This window comes from Catharus ustulatus, chromosome 3 (genome assembly GCF_009819885.2).
Source record: "Catharus ustulatus isolate bCatUst1 chromosome 3, bCatUst1.pri.v2, whole genome shotgun sequence".
Taxonomy (NCBI): Eukaryota; Metazoa; Chordata; class Aves; order Passeriformes; family Turdidae; genus Catharus; species Catharus ustulatus.
In genome coordinates, this window is record NC_046223.1 from 55,001,682 (window position 1) to 55,023,884 (window position 22,203).

The 22,203-nt window shown below is 42.1% G+C and overlaps 1 protein-coding gene across 5 annotated transcripts in view; it reads right to left on the reverse strand.

Annotated features, from left to right (window-relative positions):
* Positions 1 to 766: 766 nt before the first annotated feature.
* The window catches only part of TULP4 (TUB like protein 4), a 152,211-nt gene continuing 130,774 nt past the window's right edge, over positions 767 to 22,203 (reverse strand). For all 5 annotated transcript variants that reach the window (XM_033056781.1, XM_033056782.1, XM_033056785.2 and 2 more), the window contains exons 9-15: positions 20,267 to 20,501; positions 19,631 to 19,775; positions 18,598 to 18,742; positions 17,261 to 17,354; positions 15,784 to 15,927; positions 9,790 to 12,365; positions 767 to 8,119 (exon numbers count right to left, since the gene is read on the reverse strand). In XM_033056781.1, coding sequence (XP_032912672.1) covers positions 8,003 to 8,119; positions 9,790 to 12,365; positions 15,784 to 15,927; positions 17,261 to 17,354; positions 18,598 to 18,742; positions 19,631 to 19,775; positions 20,267 to 20,501 — 3,456 coding nt within the window. In that variant the 3' untranslated portion in view covers positions 767 to 8,002. The remainder of the gene's footprint in view (positions 8,120 to 9,789; positions 12,366 to 15,783; positions 15,928 to 17,260; positions 17,355 to 18,597; positions 18,743 to 19,630; positions 19,776 to 20,266; positions 20,502 to 22,203) is intronic.

A 22,203-nucleotide genomic window follows, 5' to 3' on the forward strand; every position in this document is an offset into this window, starting at 1 on the left:
TGTTTCACCTGCCATTTCATTGTCAAGTTTCATGAAGACTTTGAGATTCTTGACAACTGGCCATTGCCACTACTATTTTGAATAATTCACATCATCAATAAACTTCGTAGCTCAATGTTCAAACGTTTTCTAGGCCAACTATGAATATGGTGTAGAGGTGAGGATCCAGTACAGACCCCTGCAAAACTCAGTGGTAACCTAGGTCCATTATGATGATCCATGCCAGGATTTTCTCACTTGTGCCAAAGCTGGGATGTTTATCAGGTAAGGTAAAGTACTTTACCACCTTTTTTTGTTTGTTTTCTTTGCTCCCAGAATGTTTTTTAAAGAAACCAGAGAATAAACACTAGCCATCATACCATTTGTTTTTAAAGATGGCAGGACAGAGGAAAACCCTTGTGGTGATGTTAAGGTTTTCAGTTTATCAATGACAAATGAGAAGCACTACAAACCCCAAAAGTAGTATCTTAAAAAGGAAATCAAGCAGGGTAAAAATATCACAAGAACCCACTGATACCCAGGCAGATAGGAACATTACCACCACAAAATCCTTGCCATCCATCCTCCCACATGAATGCCACAAGGTATGAGGCTGGTACACACCCCACATTCAGTGGGACTTGGGGGTACGGTTCCTGAAAAGAGAAAGTGTAATGGCATCTGGCTGATTATTATTCAGGTTGTTCCAGCACAGATTTGTCATCTGCTTTTAAAGTACTTAAGGTGCTTGACAATATGCAGAGTGCAACAGAAACAAATCAGCAACTTTCTAGTCTGCAAAATTTTATTAAGCAACAGCTGGACAACTCTTACAACTCCAAATCATCAAGGAAAAATAGGGCGATCAGTCCATCTCTCAATCATGTAGACAGTAAAGAATCTGGACAAACCACACTTTTATAGGGAAACCAACAATACTTTCTAGGCACCTCCTGCAAAATCTATTACACAAGATACATAAAAGGAGAGGCAGATCAGGGTAGTTTTTAAGTACAATGGAAACCAAGTATACTATGGTATATTCAGGAGGGGAAAAAAAAGGAGATTAGAAAAAATATAATTAAAAAATAGTCTAGGTCAGTTCACAAATGGTGTACCAAATTTTCAAAAGCCTTAAGAAAAACATGCTGGGCTTGCTCACTTAAGAATGCATGCACCTGCATGACTCTATGCTCAATAAATTTAAAAGAAAAGTAAAAAATGAAAAAAAAACAACAAAAAAAAATCCCAAATCACTTTCAAAGTTATAGTACCAAAATAATGCATTTATAAACAAATGCAACTCCCCTTCTTTTTCAGGAAACACTACAGTGCCTTTTCAGTCAAATGCATCCCCATGCTATTCCACAACACCATATATTTTATCTACAATAAACAACGAGATCTTGAACAGACATACCCTTCCCCAAACACACAACACACAAACAGAAAAAGAAGCAGTGAATGCTGAAATAGTGAAACAGAAGTGAAAAGCAACCAAAGGCAAAACAAGTATCAAGCAAACTAAAGAAACAAAGGGAAAGTTAGAAAAGTTCTGAATAGCTTCAAACAACATAGGTATGAAATACTGGCCGAGTATTATTCCTGTGAAATACTTGAAACTCAGGTGTCTACATGCTGTTTCAAAATGTTTCTCTTTTATTATTACTTTAATCTTTATCTGTATCTTAAGCCATCTACTTGGCCAGTCAGATGAAATTCCAAAAATAGACCACCTTTGTCAGGATTTAGAATTGCTGAATCAGTCCATATTTTAAAATTGTAAACCAGAGGATTGAAAACAGACTGGCAGGCTTTGACATCACACCATTTAATTTTTTTCATTGGACACTCTGGATAGGTAAGTATTTGGTGTTTTCATTTACTTAATTTTGTCTCACAAAATCATCTTTTCTTGATCCTGCAGTCAGCTCTGTGTTAGCAAACCAGTACACTTGCACAGTGCTCCCAAACAACCTGCCTTGAAACACAAATTTCTCGTTACTGATTCATTTGCAAAATCAAAAGTTAAAGGGTGAAGCTTTCAGTTTTCTTAGCAAGAATTGCTTCACTGAATCTTATTTCTTTCTTTTCATTAATTGTTTTTGCCTTAAAAATTTTCTAGATGCAGCAAAAATCAAACCACCCGAAGAAACTCCTGATACATCTTCAGTGATTTCAGGCAACAGGGAAAGCAGTATTTTCATCTTAAAACATCTCCGTGGGTCTTTTTATGAAAAAAAATAAATAAATACAAAGACAAAATAATTCACATAGACCATTGTTCACAATATAATTAATTTTATTCCTTCGAGAATGGTGCATGTAAATTCCAATACTGTAAAGATGACCTGTAGTGCCTCCCCTGCAGACTGCTCCCGAGGGCAGCAAGACTCTTTACTAATGAAGGTTTATGCCTTGAAGGGGAAGAGACATGAACACAAAAAACATTTGTCTACTAGGATTTTCCCATTTTTGTAAGCAGTATAGCTGACTTGCTCTCTTACACTGGGAAAACTATTATACCGATCTCTAAATAACATAAACAGCTTTCCCTACTGTCCTGTGATGGAATCCAAGAAATGGGATTAAAAGTCAAAAATCCAAAGGACTACTCCATGGCCAGGATTTTACTTCAAGCATTTTTCAAGGAGAGGGAGGGTGGGTTATACTGAACGGCCAACATGGCTGTTGGCTAATGCTCTGTAATTTCCTTCAATGGATGTATGGGTCACAGAAGTCATCTTTACCTTATAATCACACAGTAATGGGGAAGTACATTTTGGGTTGGATTCTGGTCTCTTATGTATCTTGGTGTAACCACGTAATGAGGCTGGAAGTTGGCCCTCTGTCAGCATGCCACACAAGGGTCCCATCTCTTACCAATCTCTAAGTCTGATTTACTGGTCTGGAGTAATTTGGGCCCTGCAGACATGCAATTTCTAAACTGTTGCTCTGGGAAACACATTCTTAAAAGTTAATGAAAATTTACTGTGTCTTCTCTCCCCTTTCATTTCACCAAATCAGTTTTTGCACTTGCTGCTCTTTTTATATGAGGATGTAAAATGTTTCTGAGAAGTAACAGGGCACCAAGGTAATACAGGATCACACACATCAGGCTGCAAAAAGCAAATGCACAGAAATTGTCTGAGGCAACAATCAGGCTAGCTCCAAAATCTGTTTGTAATTTCTGAGAGGACACTAAAAAGACATATTAGGGAAAGCCTGGATCTATGTAAAGTTTAGGCAACAGGCTTCAGCAAAGCTAGATACCCTTGTCTGACACCTGTAGACCTTCGTGCAACTTCAGAAGAACAGTATTTTACCTGTGGCTGCATCACAGGAAACTTTTATAACTGAGATGAACCTGTGTGCAGATTTACTGATATTCAGGCAACCCATGGCACGTGTTACTCGGTCTCTGGAAATGAGTGCAAAATTGCAGTGTGGTAGTTCCTTTTTTAACTCTGTCACCTTCTCATAGTTTCTTAGGATGTTCCAGAAACATGTACTCTTACTGTTTAAAGCCAAAAATTGCCAGCCCATTAATGCTAAACTTTAAATATAAATTTTTAGATTCAATATTGATTTCGAGGCTATCACCATGATTTTTTCAAAATTCTCAGGTTTTTGGTTTCATCCTTTTGCAATTCCAGCAGAGCAGATTCTGACTTCAGATGGACACTGTGGCTGCTGGCTGGCATCGGGGCTCACTCTGCCCAAAGCTGCTGCAGCCAAACTCCACGGCAGCTTCATGCTGCTGTTGGAGCAGACTAGAAGGATGAGTGGAGAAACACCTGCTCCAACAGGTCTCCTATGGAGCATCTTGAAGAGGCAAAGCTGCTGCAGGCACTGTCAGGGCACAGCTCCATAAGCTCCATGCAGCACCTGCCAGAAGCACTGTGGCAGTGCTGGAACCAGCTGAGCCCAGCTGCAAAAGGAACATTGCTAGGAGAGGAAAATGCTTCAGAAAGTGCTTCTACCACTACACTATTCCTTGTGCCTCAGCTTATTCCAAGCTATTTGCCTGTACCTCCACCTGCCATTGAACCATGCCATCACCAAACCCTGCTGAACTACAGTGACCTCCTTACAAACAGCCTGTGACGCCATATCCTCTCTTACCATGAAACCCACCTTATCTTGTACCTCAAGAAAAAGCAAACCATGCCTTCTATTTTTTAAGCCACTCCCAACCAAAGTATAGTTACAAATAAAGAAGGAAAACAGAGGATAGATTCCTGCAGGTCCCAAAGAACTCACCTAGATTCTTTGTAGTCTGCACAGTTCTCCATAGCAAACTCATTGTGTTTAGCTGCCAAAAAATATTTTTGCCTGCATTATGAAGTTTTTTGCATATTATCCAGCAAAACCAGGTCTTCCTATAAGCATTTTTAAATTCTTGCAGCAAAATTTACCTGCTAGCAAACAACTGCTTATAAAGATGCACTTTAAATATAAATAAGTGTGTATAACTCACTGATACATAGTAATAAAATAATCCCTAAAACACTCATTACATTATGCAAGAAAAATAATTCATTTTTTGGACATTAACAGGAAATCTGCATTAAATTATCTTTAAAAAACACTCAAAACTCCCAGAAGAAAAATCAAACCCAAACTAAAACAAAACAAAAAACAACCCAACAAAAACAAAACAAACTCCCTAGACTTTTAATATTATTGCACAACTGAAAAAAATAAGCTTTGGAAAAAACATCCTTTACTAGTGGAAATTACTATATGTATAAAAGGACTAGATATTTCTGAACACTTTGCTACATTCTTCCCAGAAGAACTTACATTACCTACAGAAAACCAGGCTTTACTAATAAAACAGAAAATGTAACATTTATCTTTTGGCTGAAAGCAATAGCAGTCTTCATGACTTAAGTGATTAAGCGGGGACATTCTTAAATTTGTTTCCTATATTGTATCTCAATTGAAAATAAAATTACTTTCACTTGTTCTTTTTACAATTTAGGATCCAGTTGCACAGTCAGATTTCTATGTATTTACCATTCCTTTCATTAAAATTATATATATTTGAGATTATTTTCTCTCTCAAATATTGAGGATTCTTTACATATTAAAATTCTTAATTAAAGAGACTTGGCTAAATTATTTTCAAAAAGATAAAAAATTATCCTGTCTTATAGAATTTTTAGACAAGTAAATGGAAGGATGTTGAAAACAGTACTTATTTTCCCATTTTTTTTGGTAATTCCTTGTTCTTTGCTGGGGCAGAAATCAGAGCTCTTTCTATGCCAAGGCTCTTTGTGAGTGCCATCAAAAGGAAGCAATCATGACCTGGACCAATGAAACCAATTTACAAACTCTGTTACTTGTTTCATCCGTTTCAATTCTTGGTTCTCCATTAAAAAAAAACTACTGATAACTGGAAAAAATTGGCAGTGAACAAAGTGAAGAGGATACTGTTCTCTGGAAGGTTAAAGAAACTGCAAGCAGAAGTCCTTATTTAGATTAGATTTTCTTCAGAAAAAAACCATTCTCATTGTTTCCACTCCTAATCATTTCAGCTGCTGATGTTCTTCCAGCTGAGTATTTCTGACACATGACTAAGTGGCTCTTGCCTCAGCAAGCAAACAAGCCAGCCCTGATATGTTTCTTGTCTTACAGCATTCACTGTGTGCCTGTCAAAAACTAATTAGGGTACAGCTGGTTAGCACAGACCTTAGGGCAGGTGAGGTCTCTCACCAGCCAACTTCCCTCCTTGTGTACTGGAATCAGTGGACTAAGAATTCAACCTACTGTTTTTACAGTATATAACTCAATACAGACAAAGGGCTTAACAGTGTTTCCTCAATAAAAAACAAGTGAAACATTTCTACTACAGTAGGGTCTTATGAGAAATGTTCCTCCAGAATAAATTCAACACGCATTTACCAAAGAAAAAAGAGAGAAAAATCACACATATTCAGCTTAAGTTATACTGAGTTTTTCAAGTAAAGAAGCTAAACTGTGAATGAAAGACAAAGCAGCTGTTGACATCTCAACTGAGAAATTTCTCCATTGAAAGTGGGCCCTTGACTTCAAAAGATCAATTTTGAAAAAAATCTGCTGTGATGTTTTGTATATGACTAATTTGGAGGTTTGTGGATTACTGGTCAAAGTACTTCCATATCAAAACATATTCTGCAACAAAATGCTGACAAGAAGGAAAGAGAAAAAGCAAATAAACATGTGCACAACACATGGACAACAAAGAAACTCTTCTGTGCAAGCAACCTTCTGAAATACTCAACAGGTCTGCATGTGCCCCAGAGAGAGCTGCACATCATACTACTGTTATTAAGCTTTCCTCTGTCCAGTAGACACTGGCTGCCTGCTCTTAGCTGGAGCAAGTAGCAAGGTGGGTAACAAAAGACATGATTCTGTCCAATTTTTCCTTTCTCTTTCAACTCATTTGTTCTCCAGCCAGCCATGATGTTGTTTCCTTTAAGGAATTTGCTTCCCTGATGAAATTTCTTCTTGTGATGACTTGCTACACTTCTGTCTCCTTCCTAATTCAAACACTGTTGTAAAACTTGATTGATACTGATTGCTAAGAGGACTGAATACACTGGGTCTTCTCATTTGCTGGAAAAGCTTGTTTACTTGGTGTAAACACACTGAAATGAGGAGCAAGCACAGGCATGGCCTCAGAGGTACATCTGATCACACTGTACCTCTCCTAGCTACAGGCCAAATCACAGAATACTGCTGAACAATGGGAACAAAAAGCAACATCATGATTATTTCCTCTCTACTTTTCTATCACCTACTGAAAAATGTTTATGCCCGTAACAAAAGAAGCAATGCTTGTAACTATTTGCTCCTCTGTCTTCTGTCACCTACTGAAAGATGTTTATCCTCCTGAAGAGCACACGAAACAAGCAGACATCAACTTCTTTGACACAGTGGGTTTTTAAACCCTGGTTCTAGCCACAACAGAGTTAATTTTTGCAGTAGCCAGGAGAGGGCATGGCTAGAACCCGGAGGTTATTCTATACCACCCCCCATCACTTTCTGGGGCTGTGGGAAGGGGTCCCATGCAGGTCACAGAATGTGGCAGCACAGTCAGGTATTGGCAGAGGCTCCCCCGTGGTGAGCACAAGCGTGCGAATCCTTTGCCTTTCCTGCACTCTGTTATTAACATTGCTGCTGTTTGTTCTCTCATTTCACTGCTGTTTGCAGTACATTGTTCTTCTGTCTACCTTTAGTGCCTCCAATTCTCCTCTCCATCCCACCGCATGGGAGGGAAAAGGGGAGGGGACAGTGAGCGAGTGGTGCATGGTTTGGAGTGTTTTGGTGGGAACACAAAATTGGAGAATACCATTCCTAAACCAAACACCCACTTGCAACAATGTTTACTCTTCTGAGGAACACGTTTATAAATTAAACGTTTACCTACATAAGCCTCTTTGGAACCCGTGGTGCTCAGTTATTAGCAGATATCAGAGAAGAAACACATGTCTTCAAGTATTACAGCTTCTTTTCTTTTTTTACTTTTTTGCTGCTATCACTGATGTTTTAGTAGTGGAAGTACAAACTGGACCAGAAAAAAGTCATGTTCCCTGTTTTAAAAAGAATAGCATGAGATAAGGCAGTCTATCAAAAAGAGCAGTCTGTTTTAATCCCCCCATGAACTTACATCAGCTACTGTAGCACACACAGCAGAACCACCACAACAAGCCAAAAGCCACACTTCTCCACGTAACACTGAATGGTTCTCAACCCTTTGCTCTTTCTGACACCCAGCACAACGCTTGAAAAGAAAAAGAAACCGGAAAACAAACAAGCTAACAAACAAACAAACAAACAGAAAACAGCCCCCCACCCTCCACCCCGTGACTGATTAGAGTTAATGCCCTTCTGGTGGGCACCAAGAGACTTTTCCAGTTTTACTGCCTTCTTAACTCCCAGGCATCTCTGCACACCTAAAGCAGGCTGCCCTGACATTTTCCGGTTTGGACTTCATGAGAAGGTTAACATTTTCCTCTCTCCAGTCTCTGCTTTTTCATTTGAGGCGTTGAGTCACATTAGCCAGAGCAACAGCAAAGGCTTGCACTGCAGAAAATGGATACTGAAAGTCCAAAATGTAAGCATTGCCATCAATTCTTCCAAACTGCATCACCTGGGAAGCAGGGGAAGAAGAAAAGGAAGGGAAAAGAGAACAAGGTCAAAAAAAATGAACCATAGAGAATAGAATAAGTATGAAATTTTTCTGCTCCTTTGTATGAACACCTCCCCTTCTCAGTTAATATGATTAGAGCTAAAGACATAATGTGTTATGATACCTAAGAACAGTGAGAGCACTGTACATTTCATCTGTATAGAGTAATTGACTCCACAGAGTGAACTGATAAAACATGCTAGACTGCGTACAGCATTGCTTTAAGGAGCTTGTCACCAATTACTCCAGCAGACGTGCGCTTCCTGCAGGAAAATATAAATCTCTCCCTTGGAAATATCCTACCATCAACCCATCAGCAAAACAGATTTTGTTTTCAAAGAAAGGAACTTTCAGGGAAGGAGAATAACCAATTTCCTCACTCTAGTACTTCATAGCTGATAAGGTGTTTATTCTTTGCATTTCTGTTTCCCTCTGCACAAGTATCTTCACTAGCACATAATTACAGCGAGAATGAATTAGCAAAAGGGCTGTGAGAGCTGTTAGAAATGCAAAAAAAGCAAAACTAGTCAGGTTGTTCATTGCTCTTCCACAGGGAGCATCTGAAGTTTGGCCTATTACTGTTTTTTCATTCACTTCATTGGAAATCCAAATTTTATTTGATCTACAGCGAAGATCCTTGAGCTAGAATGGGGACTGATTGTGCAAGTCAAGGCAGACTTTGTTATCCCCAGTAAGAAAAAAACATTGATTGGGTGGTTTTGCACAGCTGCCCACGGGGACATATCCACAGCCTTTAACTGAAGAAGAAAGGGGTACAAATGGCTCTGATTGATGCCTTTGAGCTGTTGTTTCATACAAGCAAAACCAAAAGGCTGGCCATGCATGTCAGATTCTTAAGACATCTAACTCCTAACTTAAATCAGAGGAAGATGAGAGCCTTGATATCTTTAATAAACCAAAAGTGACTTACAGCTGGCAAGGAAATAAATGAGTCTCCTGAGTCCCAGTCCAGCATCCTGCTAATTAGCACCACTTACAAGTCCGGGTTTGGTGTAGTAGTAGTAACATACCACTCTGGCCAAAAGTAAATATTTTGATTTTTTGAAGTAGTCATTGACCCTTCTACCCACAGGTAGCTCAAAAGCAGCCCAGGAGCACTTTGTTCTGGGGTGGGTCAGTGTCTATCTCCTCTAGCATTAACAGCCAACCCCAGGGGCCTGGTAGCTTCTCACAAGTGGAAATTTTGGCATGAAGGGAAGCTAACTGCGTTAGCCACCTGCTGCCTGGCTAACCTTCGTGAGCAGGGCAAGAAGGGAGCAGTGTTCATTCAATTAGCTGCCATCCACAGCCATCACTGATGGCAAGTGCAGCTACCACTGCAGAGAGCTGTCATGTTTATTACAAAACCTTCGGCAGTGAGAGCCGTACTAAAGGAGACCTTTGTTCCCACATCTGACTGCCATAAGACCAAACTTATTTTGTGTATTTATTTTACAGCTGAACTTAGACCTTCAACAGCTGTTATTATCAACCTCATGGCAAAACTTTTTTTTCATGGAACAGCTGACACAAGTAGGATGCACTCTGCAGCATGAGAGACAGCTTATTCCTGGCACAGCTTTCCCACCTCCTGGCCCCCATTCCAGCAAGTGTGTGCCACTCCTTCCTACCTGTCGTCCTTCCAGCTCAATCTGGAAGTTTTTTGCCGACTCCTGGGTCACCCGCCCTCCGAAGTCCAGCTGGTAGACTTGTGTTGCCTCATTCCACAGTGGTTGCTTGTTGGCCATCACATACACAAAGCCTTGGCTTCCCAGTCGCCCATCCTCCTTCTCACTGGCCTTCCGGCACTTGAATTCATCCAGGTCACTGGCTGTCCTCAAACTCCTTTTAGTTTTCCAACCCTTTTTACTGCCCTGGCTCTGGTTCATCAGTTCATCTCCACTGATAAAAAGCTCCGGCTCACTCTCTGAACTGTCCTGAAACTCATTTGTCTTGTTTAGTTTCTTGGACTTCAGCTGATCTTTTTGGCTCTTGACCTTCTTCTTCTCCCTCCCTAGCCGAGGGCTGGCTATCAGTGAATTGAAGTCAGTCAGTGTCCTTGCCTCCTTTTTGACCTTGCCCTCAGTGATAGCCTGCACATTTCCTTCCTCGGCTCGACTGTCCAGGCGTTTCCGGCTCTTCTTGCCAAATTTGTCTGTCCTTTGAGGAACAGGGCTTTCTGTCAAGGAGAGCACCTCCTGGAAGGTGTCTGCCGTCTCCACCATTACCTCTGTGCCCACGTGGCCCTGCAGCTCTGCTGGCGGTGGAGACATCACCGGTTTCTCCACCACAAGAAGCGGCTTGGGGGGCAAGGTGCCCTGGGGGTTCTGTACGGGTGGGCAGGCGCTGTAGGAGCTCCATGGGTGCAAGGCGATTGGTGGCAGCTGTAAACTAGAGCAAGTGCTACTTCCCGGGTACATGGGTGGCAAAGGGCAATAGGAGAGGTTGGATGGATAACCTGGCTGAAGCACAACTGTGGGGTCCTGCTGTGCAAACTGTGTTGGGGCCAGAGCTTCTTTGGGGGAGCAGGGGGCCTGCATTCCCTGAAGGGGTGGGGCACTGTAGCTTCCTGGGTAAGGTACTCCAACCCCATAACTCGTCTGAAAAGTGGCAGTGGGACTGGTTGGAGACTTGGGGGAAACAAATGGCACTCGAGACATATCCAGATGTTGAGCTTGACCAATGATGAGTGGAGGAGGTTTTAGAGGGTTGGGCACTGAGCTCTGAGATGTCCTTTCCTGAGGAACCCATATCTCTTCACTCACCATAGGATCCCACTGGTACGGCGGTGGCCGTTTTACACTAAGGGTAGCCTCTGTCAAGGACACAGGTACGTGCCGTACTGATTTCTCCACTGGGCAGTGCTGAGAAAGGGCCTCATCCTCCGTGAAAGCGGAGTTGATATAATCCGCTCGGTCACGGGAATTGTCAGGCGGGCTCAGCAAGCTGTAGGAGGACTGGGAGGCCAGAGGTGAAGTACTGACAGAGTGAGCAATGACAGAGCTGTGTTGGGAGCCACTCCCTGCGCTCAGATCTGGTCTCATGGCCCCAATACTGGAAGTGCTGCTACCAGCATTGGCACTAGCAATGCTGCCCACGCCACCAGTGCTCGCACTGCTGCTGCTGCCAGTGCCACCACTGCTGCACTGGCTGCAGGTGTACAAGGCTGTGGGCACTCTAGGCTGGTACTGTGCTGACACAATGTTGCTCTTGGCCTTAGGGGGAAGTTGCAAGGTGGCTCTCTGACCATCCATCAGCTGAGCCATTTTCAGGGCTGCCTCTCTGCTGTTCCTCCGCAGAGTAGCATGAATGATACTGCTGTCCAGCCTCTGTGCCATGCTTCTGCCCTGAGACAGCTGGCTGGCAATGTCAGGGTAGGGCGGCGGGTCCCCGGTTGGGATGGAGTAACGGGGGACCGTGAGCCGGTTCAAGGTGGCACTGGCACAGGGCTGCTGCATCTTCTTCTCAGCAGCTGTGATGCGCAAGGTGGCGGAGCTGCCGGGGCCCGGCAGGGTGTAGGTGCTCTGGGCACAGAGCATCCGGGTGCGAGGCCGGCACACCTCCTCCACATTCCCGCTGCTGTCGAACGTCGTTATCCGCTCGTACCCCAGGGGCGTCTGGTAGTGCCCCGCCGGGTAGAGGGAGAACTCCCCCTTCTTGAGGCAGAGATCGAGGGGCGGCTGCGGAGGGGGGGGCGGGGGCGGCAGGGCGGCGGCGGGCACGGTGCCGGGGTAGGGAGGCGGCGGGTTCATCTTGTTCAGCTGCAGCTCCGGAGCGGCCCCGAAGATGACGGCGTCCCCTTCGACCAGCGGTGGCCCCGGCCGCGGGGCCTTGGCCTTGGGCGGGGGCTCATGGTCGCGGTCGCCGTGGTCCCGCAGGTCGGCCAGGGCGATGGCGGGGGGCGCGGGCGGCGGCGGGGCGAGCGGCGGCGGGGGCGGCCGGCCCAGCTCGCCCACTGCCAGCGCTGCCGCCCCGGGGCCGGGAAAGCGGCCCGGAGCCCCCGGGAAGGGCCCCGGCCCCTCGCCCCCCGCCTCGGCCGGCGGGTTTGCCAGCACGTCCAGCTGCACGTTCTGGTTGGCGAGCAGCGACTGGACCAGGCCGATGCTCTGCGTGGGCGACATGGCCTGTGCCGAGCTGTGGATGGGCGCGATGGGGATGTTGACGGTGCAGGGCGGGCTGCTGGCGGGCGCGCCGGGGGCGCCGGGCACTGCAGGGGACAACACACACACAGCGTCACCGCCCCGGCCTCCGCTGCCCGCCCCGGCACCCTCCCTGCCATGCCAGGCCTGCCCCGCTCACGGAGGGGCCTTTCAAACTATCTGCGACCTGTACGGACTCTGCTGCGGCCGGAGGGACTGACACCTGTTCCCAAAACCGTGGGTCAGACCTCAGTGGGAACATGCAAGCCAGCCCGTCCCCTAGATTCCCATGGCACAAGAGCTACTCGTAAAGGCTGGTGATCAACTTAAAAGACACTTCTTGGGAGTGACACTTCAGAGGGCACTTTCAGCCTTCACTATGATCCCCAAGGATTGTCACAATATCAATCAACATTCACTCATCATCACATTTTAAATGCTTCTGCTCAAATAAATATTTTGCTAAATTGGGACTCATTAGTTTTTAGGGAGGGACTTTTGACGGTAAACACATCAACAACTGAACAAAACAAACGAGCAAATAAACAAAAGAAGTAGAGGGTAAGAAGGCTGAAGAACTGCACTGAAGACACTGTATAATACCTAGCATAAGGTTCCTACACTCAAATGAGCCTGGGAGAACTGGAGAACACAGAATATAGTTGGGAAAAGCTGAGTATAGTGGGTGACAAACCAACCAGCAATGCAAAAGGAAGAAAGCTGAAACAGAGAGAGAGGAATATGATGGAATGAAATGCAGACAAAACTTATAAAAGTTCTCAGAGGATTTGTAAGGAGAAAATGTGCAGAAATAGATGGGAACCAAAAAAGATTCGAGAAGTGGGTACTGTAGTCAGGGTGACTGCAGCATTAATGTTTGGACAGGCTGCAATCAGAAATGTATAAAGAAGCATATGTGTATTAGGAAAAACTTCCCACATGTAGTGGCATTGAAAAAGGGAAAATGTGACAAGAAGCAATTCTCATAATTTTGAGCAGAAGCATGAGCAGTGCTCAATTGTTTACAGTTCCTTTTGCAAAAAGCGGTTGATTCCAATAAGAACTAGCACTGAAGAGCTGGAGCAGGAAAATGAGGACCCTGGATCCAAGCAGAGGTGCAGAAGTCAAGAAGGAACAAAACAGAATAAAGAGGGAAAACAATAAATACTATATTAGAACTTCTAAGAATACTCCAAGTTCTTTATTTCTTATTTAACTTCTGGTAAAAATCCCCACGGAAAATGTTAAATGAGTCGTATCAGTAGGTTTGTGGAAGGAAAAGAGACCGAGGGTCTAGTGTCATACCAGTTTTTATCCAGTTTTATATCCATATTTAAATGTGCCAAATTCTGTGGAGACCTGTGATTTGCAAGACCAGATCACGTAAGAGATCCATTAGTCAGGACTCCAAATGCTGCCCAGTTTCTAATTAACTTCCAATTAAAATTCCAGTCATCTACCTATGCCCTATAATTACATTTTCGGTAACATCAGGCTTTTATCAGCATCAGTCATGAACGTGGGAGGTGTACAGATAGCACTGTAGCTACACTGGCTAATACTTATGGTAGTTCAGTTCATTCCTTTAGGGGAAGACCAACAGCCAAACTTAACTCACCCTAAGGCAGTTCTGTGGTTCTGTGCTTGGCTGGCAGGCCATGCTTTCACCCTGATGCCTGCAGGCTTAGCAATTTAGCTGCCAGAGTCTGAGGTTTAATTGTTAGCTTGGCTTGAGCAACCCCAAATGTTGCTGTCATTTTGCCTTATCCAACAAAATATAATTTCTTGTGCTGCTGCTTAAGACTCCTGAGTGTTTAAATACAATGTTTTCTTAATTTCTCCAATGGTTTTTAACTGATTAGTTTGTAAGTTAAATCAATTCACCATGCATTTGTCTTGCCAAATCTTTACTGACTACATAAAAAACACCTGTCCCAACTGTACCTCACTATGAACATTGCACTGCTCAAGAGCAGCTTTCTACTGTGTTTTTTCTAATCTGTCATGTAATCATTATTTACCCTGCAATACTTTTTCCTTTAGTATATGGTACTTTCTTCCTTTATATGAAGGCTTTAGAAAACCACCATTTACTAAGTCAGAAATAAATTTTCAGAAGAAATTAGAAAGGAAAAAGTGGACAAGAGGAAGGCTTTTATAAAGAACAGGGTGGTATAATTCTTTTACTAGCCTTCTCAAAGAGCTGTTACAAGAATCTAATTTTCTCTCTGTTTATGTTGTGTACTTGCAATTATGAGCACCATTTCATCTCTTAGTGTAGATTCAACCCAATTTTCAGGAAGAGATGTGAAAACTTTATATTAAGTTTTTTCTTTTCTATTTAGTTTTTATATTATTTTCTGACAGCTTGGACAATGTTTCATAGTAGCAAATGTTGGGTGCTTCCTATTAATAATATACATATGATCACCAATGTCTCTATTATTTTCTTATGATGCTACAGGTGATTATCATGTAGACAGAAATTAAGCAAGCCGACTCCCCCAGACTGTGAAATAAATGGGCTTAATTTGAATAATACAACCATTTCTTTTGAAGCCCAGAGGACTACTCTGGTGCTTGGATCAGACAAAAGCTTTGCTGCTGTCAGCAGTTGAAACCCTGGTGTGAAATAATGAGAAATTTCCATTTGTTTCAGTAGACTTTAGCACAAGTCTTTAATTGTTTTGCAGGGCGCACACTCCTTCCCCTTTAAAGGGTACTGGCATGACAGCTGCTTCCACAAAAACCTGTGACCAGGCAACAGGAATCCCTAAGTGATATGAAAATTCTGAAAATATATTAATTTATCTTATTTTCTATTATTTGTTAATTTTACTGGCATGATAATTTTGTTTTGATTAGAGGAGGTATTGTACTTCCAGTCCTTTCACCTCCCACACCACCTGCACCCAAACCTTCCTTGCACTGCTTAAATCTTCTGCTACCTTACATCTCAGTGAAGTGAAAAATTATTCCTGATCCTGCTTTGTTCATCAACTATTTTACTGCTTTAGCCTCTTAGCAGTGATAAAAATCCAAATGAGCATTTATCTCTTCTGAAAGGGTGGCTGAGCTTTATGGGAGCCTGCCCCCTTCAACCCAAGCTCCTATCAGCCAGTTGTGCGTTGATGGCATCAGGTCTCAAGAACCACCTCTTTGTGTTTCCAACATAATTCTGTCCTATCAAGATGCAGAATGTAAGGCTTCAGTCTGTGGAGAATTCCTAGCAAACTAAGATGAATTAGCAGATGACTAATTTCCCAATGAACTTGCAACTAAGGAGCTCTTTATGGATTATATTTTCCACACATTATGGAAAACAATGCCTGTAGTACATACTAGCCTTATTCTAACTCAGTTCTACAGGACCTCATCAGACTAAACAATTTTGCTTTCTGTGTTTACCAGAGAGGACCATGACACAATCAACCTGACCTCCATCCAGCTTAACCCATAACACAGCACCCTCCAGCTCCTCCTTACCTGGTAAATCATCTTCGTCTTCACTGAAAACATTTGGATTAAAGACAGGCATGTTAATGTAGTCCATTGAAATCTTCCGCACTTCTGGGAGATATATTGTCATTTGCCTGGGCTGCAGATGCAGCAAACTGGTTTTATATATTACTAGAGAAAGAATGTAACAAGAAACAAAAACTCTGTTACACAAATAGTATGTAGAGCTCAGGAAGAAGTAATTCCAAGCAGACAGAAGGGCTATGAATATTGTTATTTACTGTATACATGAGCATGGGCGAGCCATTATTTGTCAAATCACTATGTTACAATTTGTATAAATGGGATAAGAGAGATTGTTGCTTTCAGCTATTTCCCTTTAAATGGAAGCAGCATCTTGGTAATTAAATAATTAATTACTTCATCTTGTATTCACATCTGTTTTTATGGAAGAAAAATACTTTTTTTTTCCATTCTACTTCTGAAACCTTTCACCAAAGGATGCTACCATCTTAATATAGGGGAAAACTGAAAAGCTCTCAGGAAAGAAATCTGCTGATGGTTACTACATACAAAGAAATCTCTCTGGTCTCAGGAAATCCCTGGGACCCAAACCATTGGAGACTGGGAAAACATTTGAAAGAAATTATCACTCTATACATTTACTTTACACTTATATCCTTCCCTATCTGCCACCGGCAGTGAGAGAATTAGAATGACCTGTGGTCACTCAACTGCTGACAGCAGTCTGTATAGCCACAAAAGTTATCCATCTGATTCTGCATCCAGGGCATCTTCATCTCCAGACCCAACTATATAATGCAACATGGGACAAAGTAAGTTTTCTAAAGAGCTCATTAAACTACTAGACTTGTTTTAATATTTCAGTTCAGAGCTCAGTTCTGCAGGTGGTACCCTGTTTTTCACCCAGCCTTCTTCCTTCCAACAGGACTACTGGGTAGAACTGGCCTACCCAGAAAAAGGTTGATAGACAACTGCTGCTTTTAATGATGGCTATCAGATTTCTGATGCTCCAGTAGGAGAACCATGTGATAAGGCTCTGCACTGACTTGAAGAATCTTGAGCATGATGCTGCAATAGCTTTTTTGTATAATTTGTAGCTAAATAACTATAAAAATATTTTAAAAATACTTCTATTGCAGTAACTTAAAACCTATTATTTCTATAGTCCTCTTGCAAAATCCTTTATTTGTGTGGGTTTTGTTCAAGTAAGTTGTAAAAAAAGAGGTCTGGGCTCAAACATTAATTTACTGTTTTATTACAAGTGAGACTTTTAGCATTTTATTGATCATCTCATTATTGTATTTATAGAGCTTAATCTCCTTCAGTTACAGTGAATTTAATAAAATCTAATTCCCACTGTCCACAAAAAATAAGTGCTTTGTTAAAGAAGCCTTTTGATCACTTACAAGAAATCTCATGGCATAAGTTTCTTGTTTGTTAGAAATAATTTGAAATGCAAAAAAATCAACAGTTTGTTTACCTGCACCAAGGTTAGTTGGTAGGAAAGCAGCCAAACCCACAATTTTAAATTTGGTTCCCCAGATATTAGATGTGACCTGAGCAAGGTAGTTGTGCTGCAAAACAAAAACAAGATAATTTTTACCTGATAAAATCTGTATCAAGCCCTAATAAAAAACTGCAGAGCCATCAAGCTATTGCAAGTGATAATGCAATTTCAGTTTCTCTTGTTTTTATTGTATTGAAACAGCCTAAAGTGCCTATGTAGCAACAGTTTTACCCAGTCATTAAGAAGACTCATTCTGATATCTTAACACCATCAGAAATTATGTATGCAACAGCCACAGGGCGATTAAAGCTATTGAAGATCTGAACAACACTTAGTGCAGAATGCCTGCCTAGTGAGAACAGGTCTGTTTTCTGGCACTTGCTGCTCCTGCACAGGAGGACCACGACTATTCTGTATTTCAGAGATGATACACCCTACCCATTGGTTCTACACTCATGGATCACTTTATAGAACAATAAACAAGACAAATTAATTACTCATAACAACAAACATATATGGCCCTGGAGCTCCTAAAGCAACTTTGCAAACTACTGCCATGGTACACATATTATGGGTCTGAAAGACCAATAGATTTTTCTCAAAGGCCAGGAATTATGCTGCCAGTATCCGGAGCAGGATCTGAGCCTCAGGTCTTCTGCTCTATTCAAAGGGCTTTTGGTCCTATCTCTGTGTAACTGCTCTAGAATTTTTCATATAAAGAAAAAAGCAAAAAAAGAGAGCAGAAAAAACCAAACCAAAGAAAATTAAAAGAACAAAGGCTGTAATTAATGAAATACACAAACCAGACACTTCTACAGCCTGCTAAGCTTCATTTACCCAGAGGACATGAACACCACAAAGAGCACAAAGTGGTAATTCATTTCTTTCTTTCCAATTAAGACTGTTTCATGTTAATTATGAAACAGATCATGTGGTCCTCTGAAGCAAACATTTCCTTATCTCTGCAATCCCTAGCAAAACAAAGAATTATGGTGGCATTTAGGTGGGTCTGAGAAACTGATGTTTTCACATACACTTTCAAAAAGCCTACAAAACCACCTAGAATAAAACCTCTCGCATGGCTTCACACTAACAAAAGTAAGTGGTCCTGGTACTTACCAAACAACGCCTGACACTCCATTGCCACTTTGGAACATTAGTACTGCACTGGACGATGCAATTCTCTAGTTCTATCTACTTACTGTAATTTAATGAAAACTTCTATTGCTGATCATTGGACCTCTATCACAACACACTGCCTCGTGAAAGAAATGCATTTGAATCAAGTATGGTAACAAAGTGCACAATACCTGAGTAATATCTTCTAAAGGAAACTCTCTTCGTGTCAGGCTTGGCGAACCAATAGAGGGTTTCCTTATTGGTAACCTTGGTGATCTTGAGATCTCCTGTGCAGCTCGTGACATCTTTGGAGATTTGCGAGCTTCTATATTGATTCTGCTGATAAAGCAATACTTAGAATCGACAATGGGCACGCTAAAATGCACAAAACTCATGTCTTTGAATGGAAAGATGTAAGAAGAAGACAACTGTCAGGATGTCCTCGAAGTGGCTAATAAAGACTGTAGAGCCTACAAGATGGAGAATTACAGGTGAAATTTGAAGATACAGAAAACCTGACACACTTGCAGTAACTCATGCTGGATGGTTTCTAATTAATCTAATAAAGCTTATAGCAGTTCTGCCAGATACAATATATCTTCCACTAATCCCTAAAAGGTGTAGAGATGAATGATCTCAGCTATGCAGACTTTGAGCAAAGTCTCAAGAAATGAGAACATGACACCCCAGCTGACAGATTTCACATTAGCATATAGCAAACCAAGGCTCCACAAATGTTGTCAGTGTTCTTACCCTATGCCAAAAGTTATTTCTACCTCCCACTATACAAGGAGGGGGGTCAAGAATACCAGCTCAAGCACCTAAAGAGCTCACTGGCAGAAATGTAACAAATAAAAGCAAAAAACAGTCTGTCTGAAGAACAAAATATACATTCCATGGTGGCAAGAGAGGAAAAAAAGAAAAGGTGGGAGAGTTTCTAAAATCTTTCTTTGAGACTGCCCAGGGAAAAGTTGTGCTCTATTGTTTCCCATTACATTTTGTTCCAGAAATCTTCCCCAAAGTCCAAGTCTATGCCAATCTCTGAGATTGCCCCAGAACTGCACTGTGTAGAGGACCCTAATTATACAAAGGATTCCTATGTGCCAAAAGGAGCTTACTTTTCATTCTACAAAGTATCAAGAGAAGGAAGGAGAGGCAGCAGATGAAGGGAGGAAAAGAAGCCACTTGGGGAAAAAGAAGAAGAAATATCCAAGACATTATTACCTGGGGAGTTTAGGTGATTTGCTAGCTCGACTGATTTTTGGAGATTTCTTTGCTGCCCAGTCATCGCTGAGTTCGATATCACTGGAGTCAGAGCAGTTGCAGCTGTCAATCACAGTGGAAATCAAGCTGTTTCCATAGATTTCATCTATCAAGACAGGCCCCAGAAAATTTAAGTGCTGCTTCAGAAAACTGGTATAAATTATAACTCTCAGTCATCAGAAGCATAGACCCGATCCACAGGCAGCAGGTGAAACAAAACTTTGCAGAGGAAAATTAAATATTCTCCACTCTGCCTTCAAACTCCAAATTTCCAATGGTTTGAACTCAAGTGAACATGATTCAGAGGGATGAATAGCATTCAATTGACTTCAAAATTGAGACTAAAGAGTATTTTCTGCTAATTAACAATCTATTTTCCATTACTCAGAATACAAGAAGTTCTCTTCTGCAAAACAGAAGACAGCAGGGTATAATTTCAGAAGCTTCTAGGTCACACTAAAGATTATTTTTCACATCAGAAAAAAACATCAGATGCCATCATCTATGTTGCATACATGTATTTTTTAAAACTCTTGAGGATTTAGTGTGCAAAGTATTGCTAAATCATTTTTATACAGAGCAACAATTGAATTCTACCTGCTTTTCCATCTGTTTTAGGATCCATGATGACAAACTCCGGCCGCAACTTGCTGATACGACGTCCTTTCAGGATAGGCACCAGTCCCCCAAGGTATTCCAAGTACAGAGTATAACATGGACCACCAACCTCTGGGTCATCTTCCGTCCGCTTCATGGTGCAGTGAAGCCGTTCATTACCAGCTGTTGGGTAGCTGACAAAATCTCTCATATTGTTTGGGTCTGGGATTGGAGGCTTAATTAAACAGAGGAAGGAAAGAAAAAGTTTTCTGATATTGGGTGGGGTTTTTTTCTTGTGGTGACTTAGACCCAACACAACTAACTGAACTTGAACCCAACTCTAATTTGGTAGGTGAAGATTAGTATAGGTTACTTCATGAGTTCTGCAGGACCCACATGCAAGACAGTTGGTTGCGTGTTATTTACTTAGGTCAAAAGCAGCTGTATGCAGAAAACGAAAACTAAAACTAGTTATGTCGAAAAGGAAGGTTGAACCTGTGGTCAGAGCACTGAATGAGACAACAAACCTGTCTTTAAGTTCCAGCTCTTATCAGAAACTTCTTTTTGAACTTGAGTAATGTAGACAAGTTAAGTATCAGAGTATCTTGTCTCCTGCAGGCCCTCCAAGTGAACCTGGACACTCAGATCCCATTCCTGGTTAGTATTGGTACATGCTATATCACTATGCTACAATGCTCTCAACCCTGAAAGAAACTTGTACTTTTTCCATCACTTCCAAGTACATGTCCCATCCTAGCTGAGGGCCTATTTGTGTGCCATGTAGAGAAATACAAGCACAAAGCTTGGGCTACTTTGCCCTGCTACCCAGCACATTCATTAATCCATGAAAAACCTCAGTCCTAAAGCAGTAGGACTGCTTTTGTCTAGGACAATATTGCCTGTATGACACAAATACTATCAATGTGTATAAGTCAACAGAGTTTCTTTCAATATTAAAGAAAAAAAGAAAAGATAGGGAAAAAAGCAGGCTTCCTTAACCTGGCAAATGGGTATAGGCTGAGGAGTGACCATAATGTGGTCTGCAAACTGGAGAGGGAAGAGGAATGTACACAGGGAAAAGGATGCCTTGCCTAGCACTGATGGCATGGCTGACAACATAGGTTGAGCGGGTGACTGGGGATGAGCCAGGGTAAAGTGTGAGTGCTGATGAGGCCGCAGAAACACCCGTGAAACAGAACAGGCACGTGGCTTCTGGTAACCCCACTTCCACCTCTCAGCTACACAGCACCACAACTGCTCTGCATTCTGGCATCTCCTCCAGGAGGTGACACAAGGGCTGTTGGCAACGATGTGTTCCTGTACAGCCCTCTGGTCTCCACCAGGGCTACCAGCCAACTGATTCCTTCATCCAGCCCCTCCCGTCCCCTACCCTGCCCTCCCCGACAGCCAGGAAATTGTCACTGATACTTTAGAGGGGATGGCTCTGGAACAACGGGGAACAGCAACATCCTGGGAAGAAGGATGGAAAGAACTAGAAAGAATTGGAGACTTCCAGTCTGATAAATGCTCTGCATCTTTGGAGATCCAGGAATTATGGTTATAGCAAGGCATTTATTGTTCTTTGACAAATGATTTTTTACAGTGGCGCAAACTGCCCTGATTAGCAGTACCCAAATGGAACCATGCTGAACTATTATTTTGCAGGCATAATTTGTTCTCATTTAAGCTGGGCCAGTCCCACTGATTTCAGATTGTTCTAGCTCTGCATTGTTTTAACAAGGACCTCTAGCTTAAGAGACTACTGTAACACATACACCAAAAAAAAAATCACAAAAATGTGATTTTGCATGTTTGAATGTCAAGCTAATGCTCTCGTTTATAGGCTGTGATAAACAGCTTGGAAATATCAAGACATTACAAAACATAAAACAAACAGGTTGTGCAGATGCTTCTGCTTGTGGTACAGGAAAAAGTGT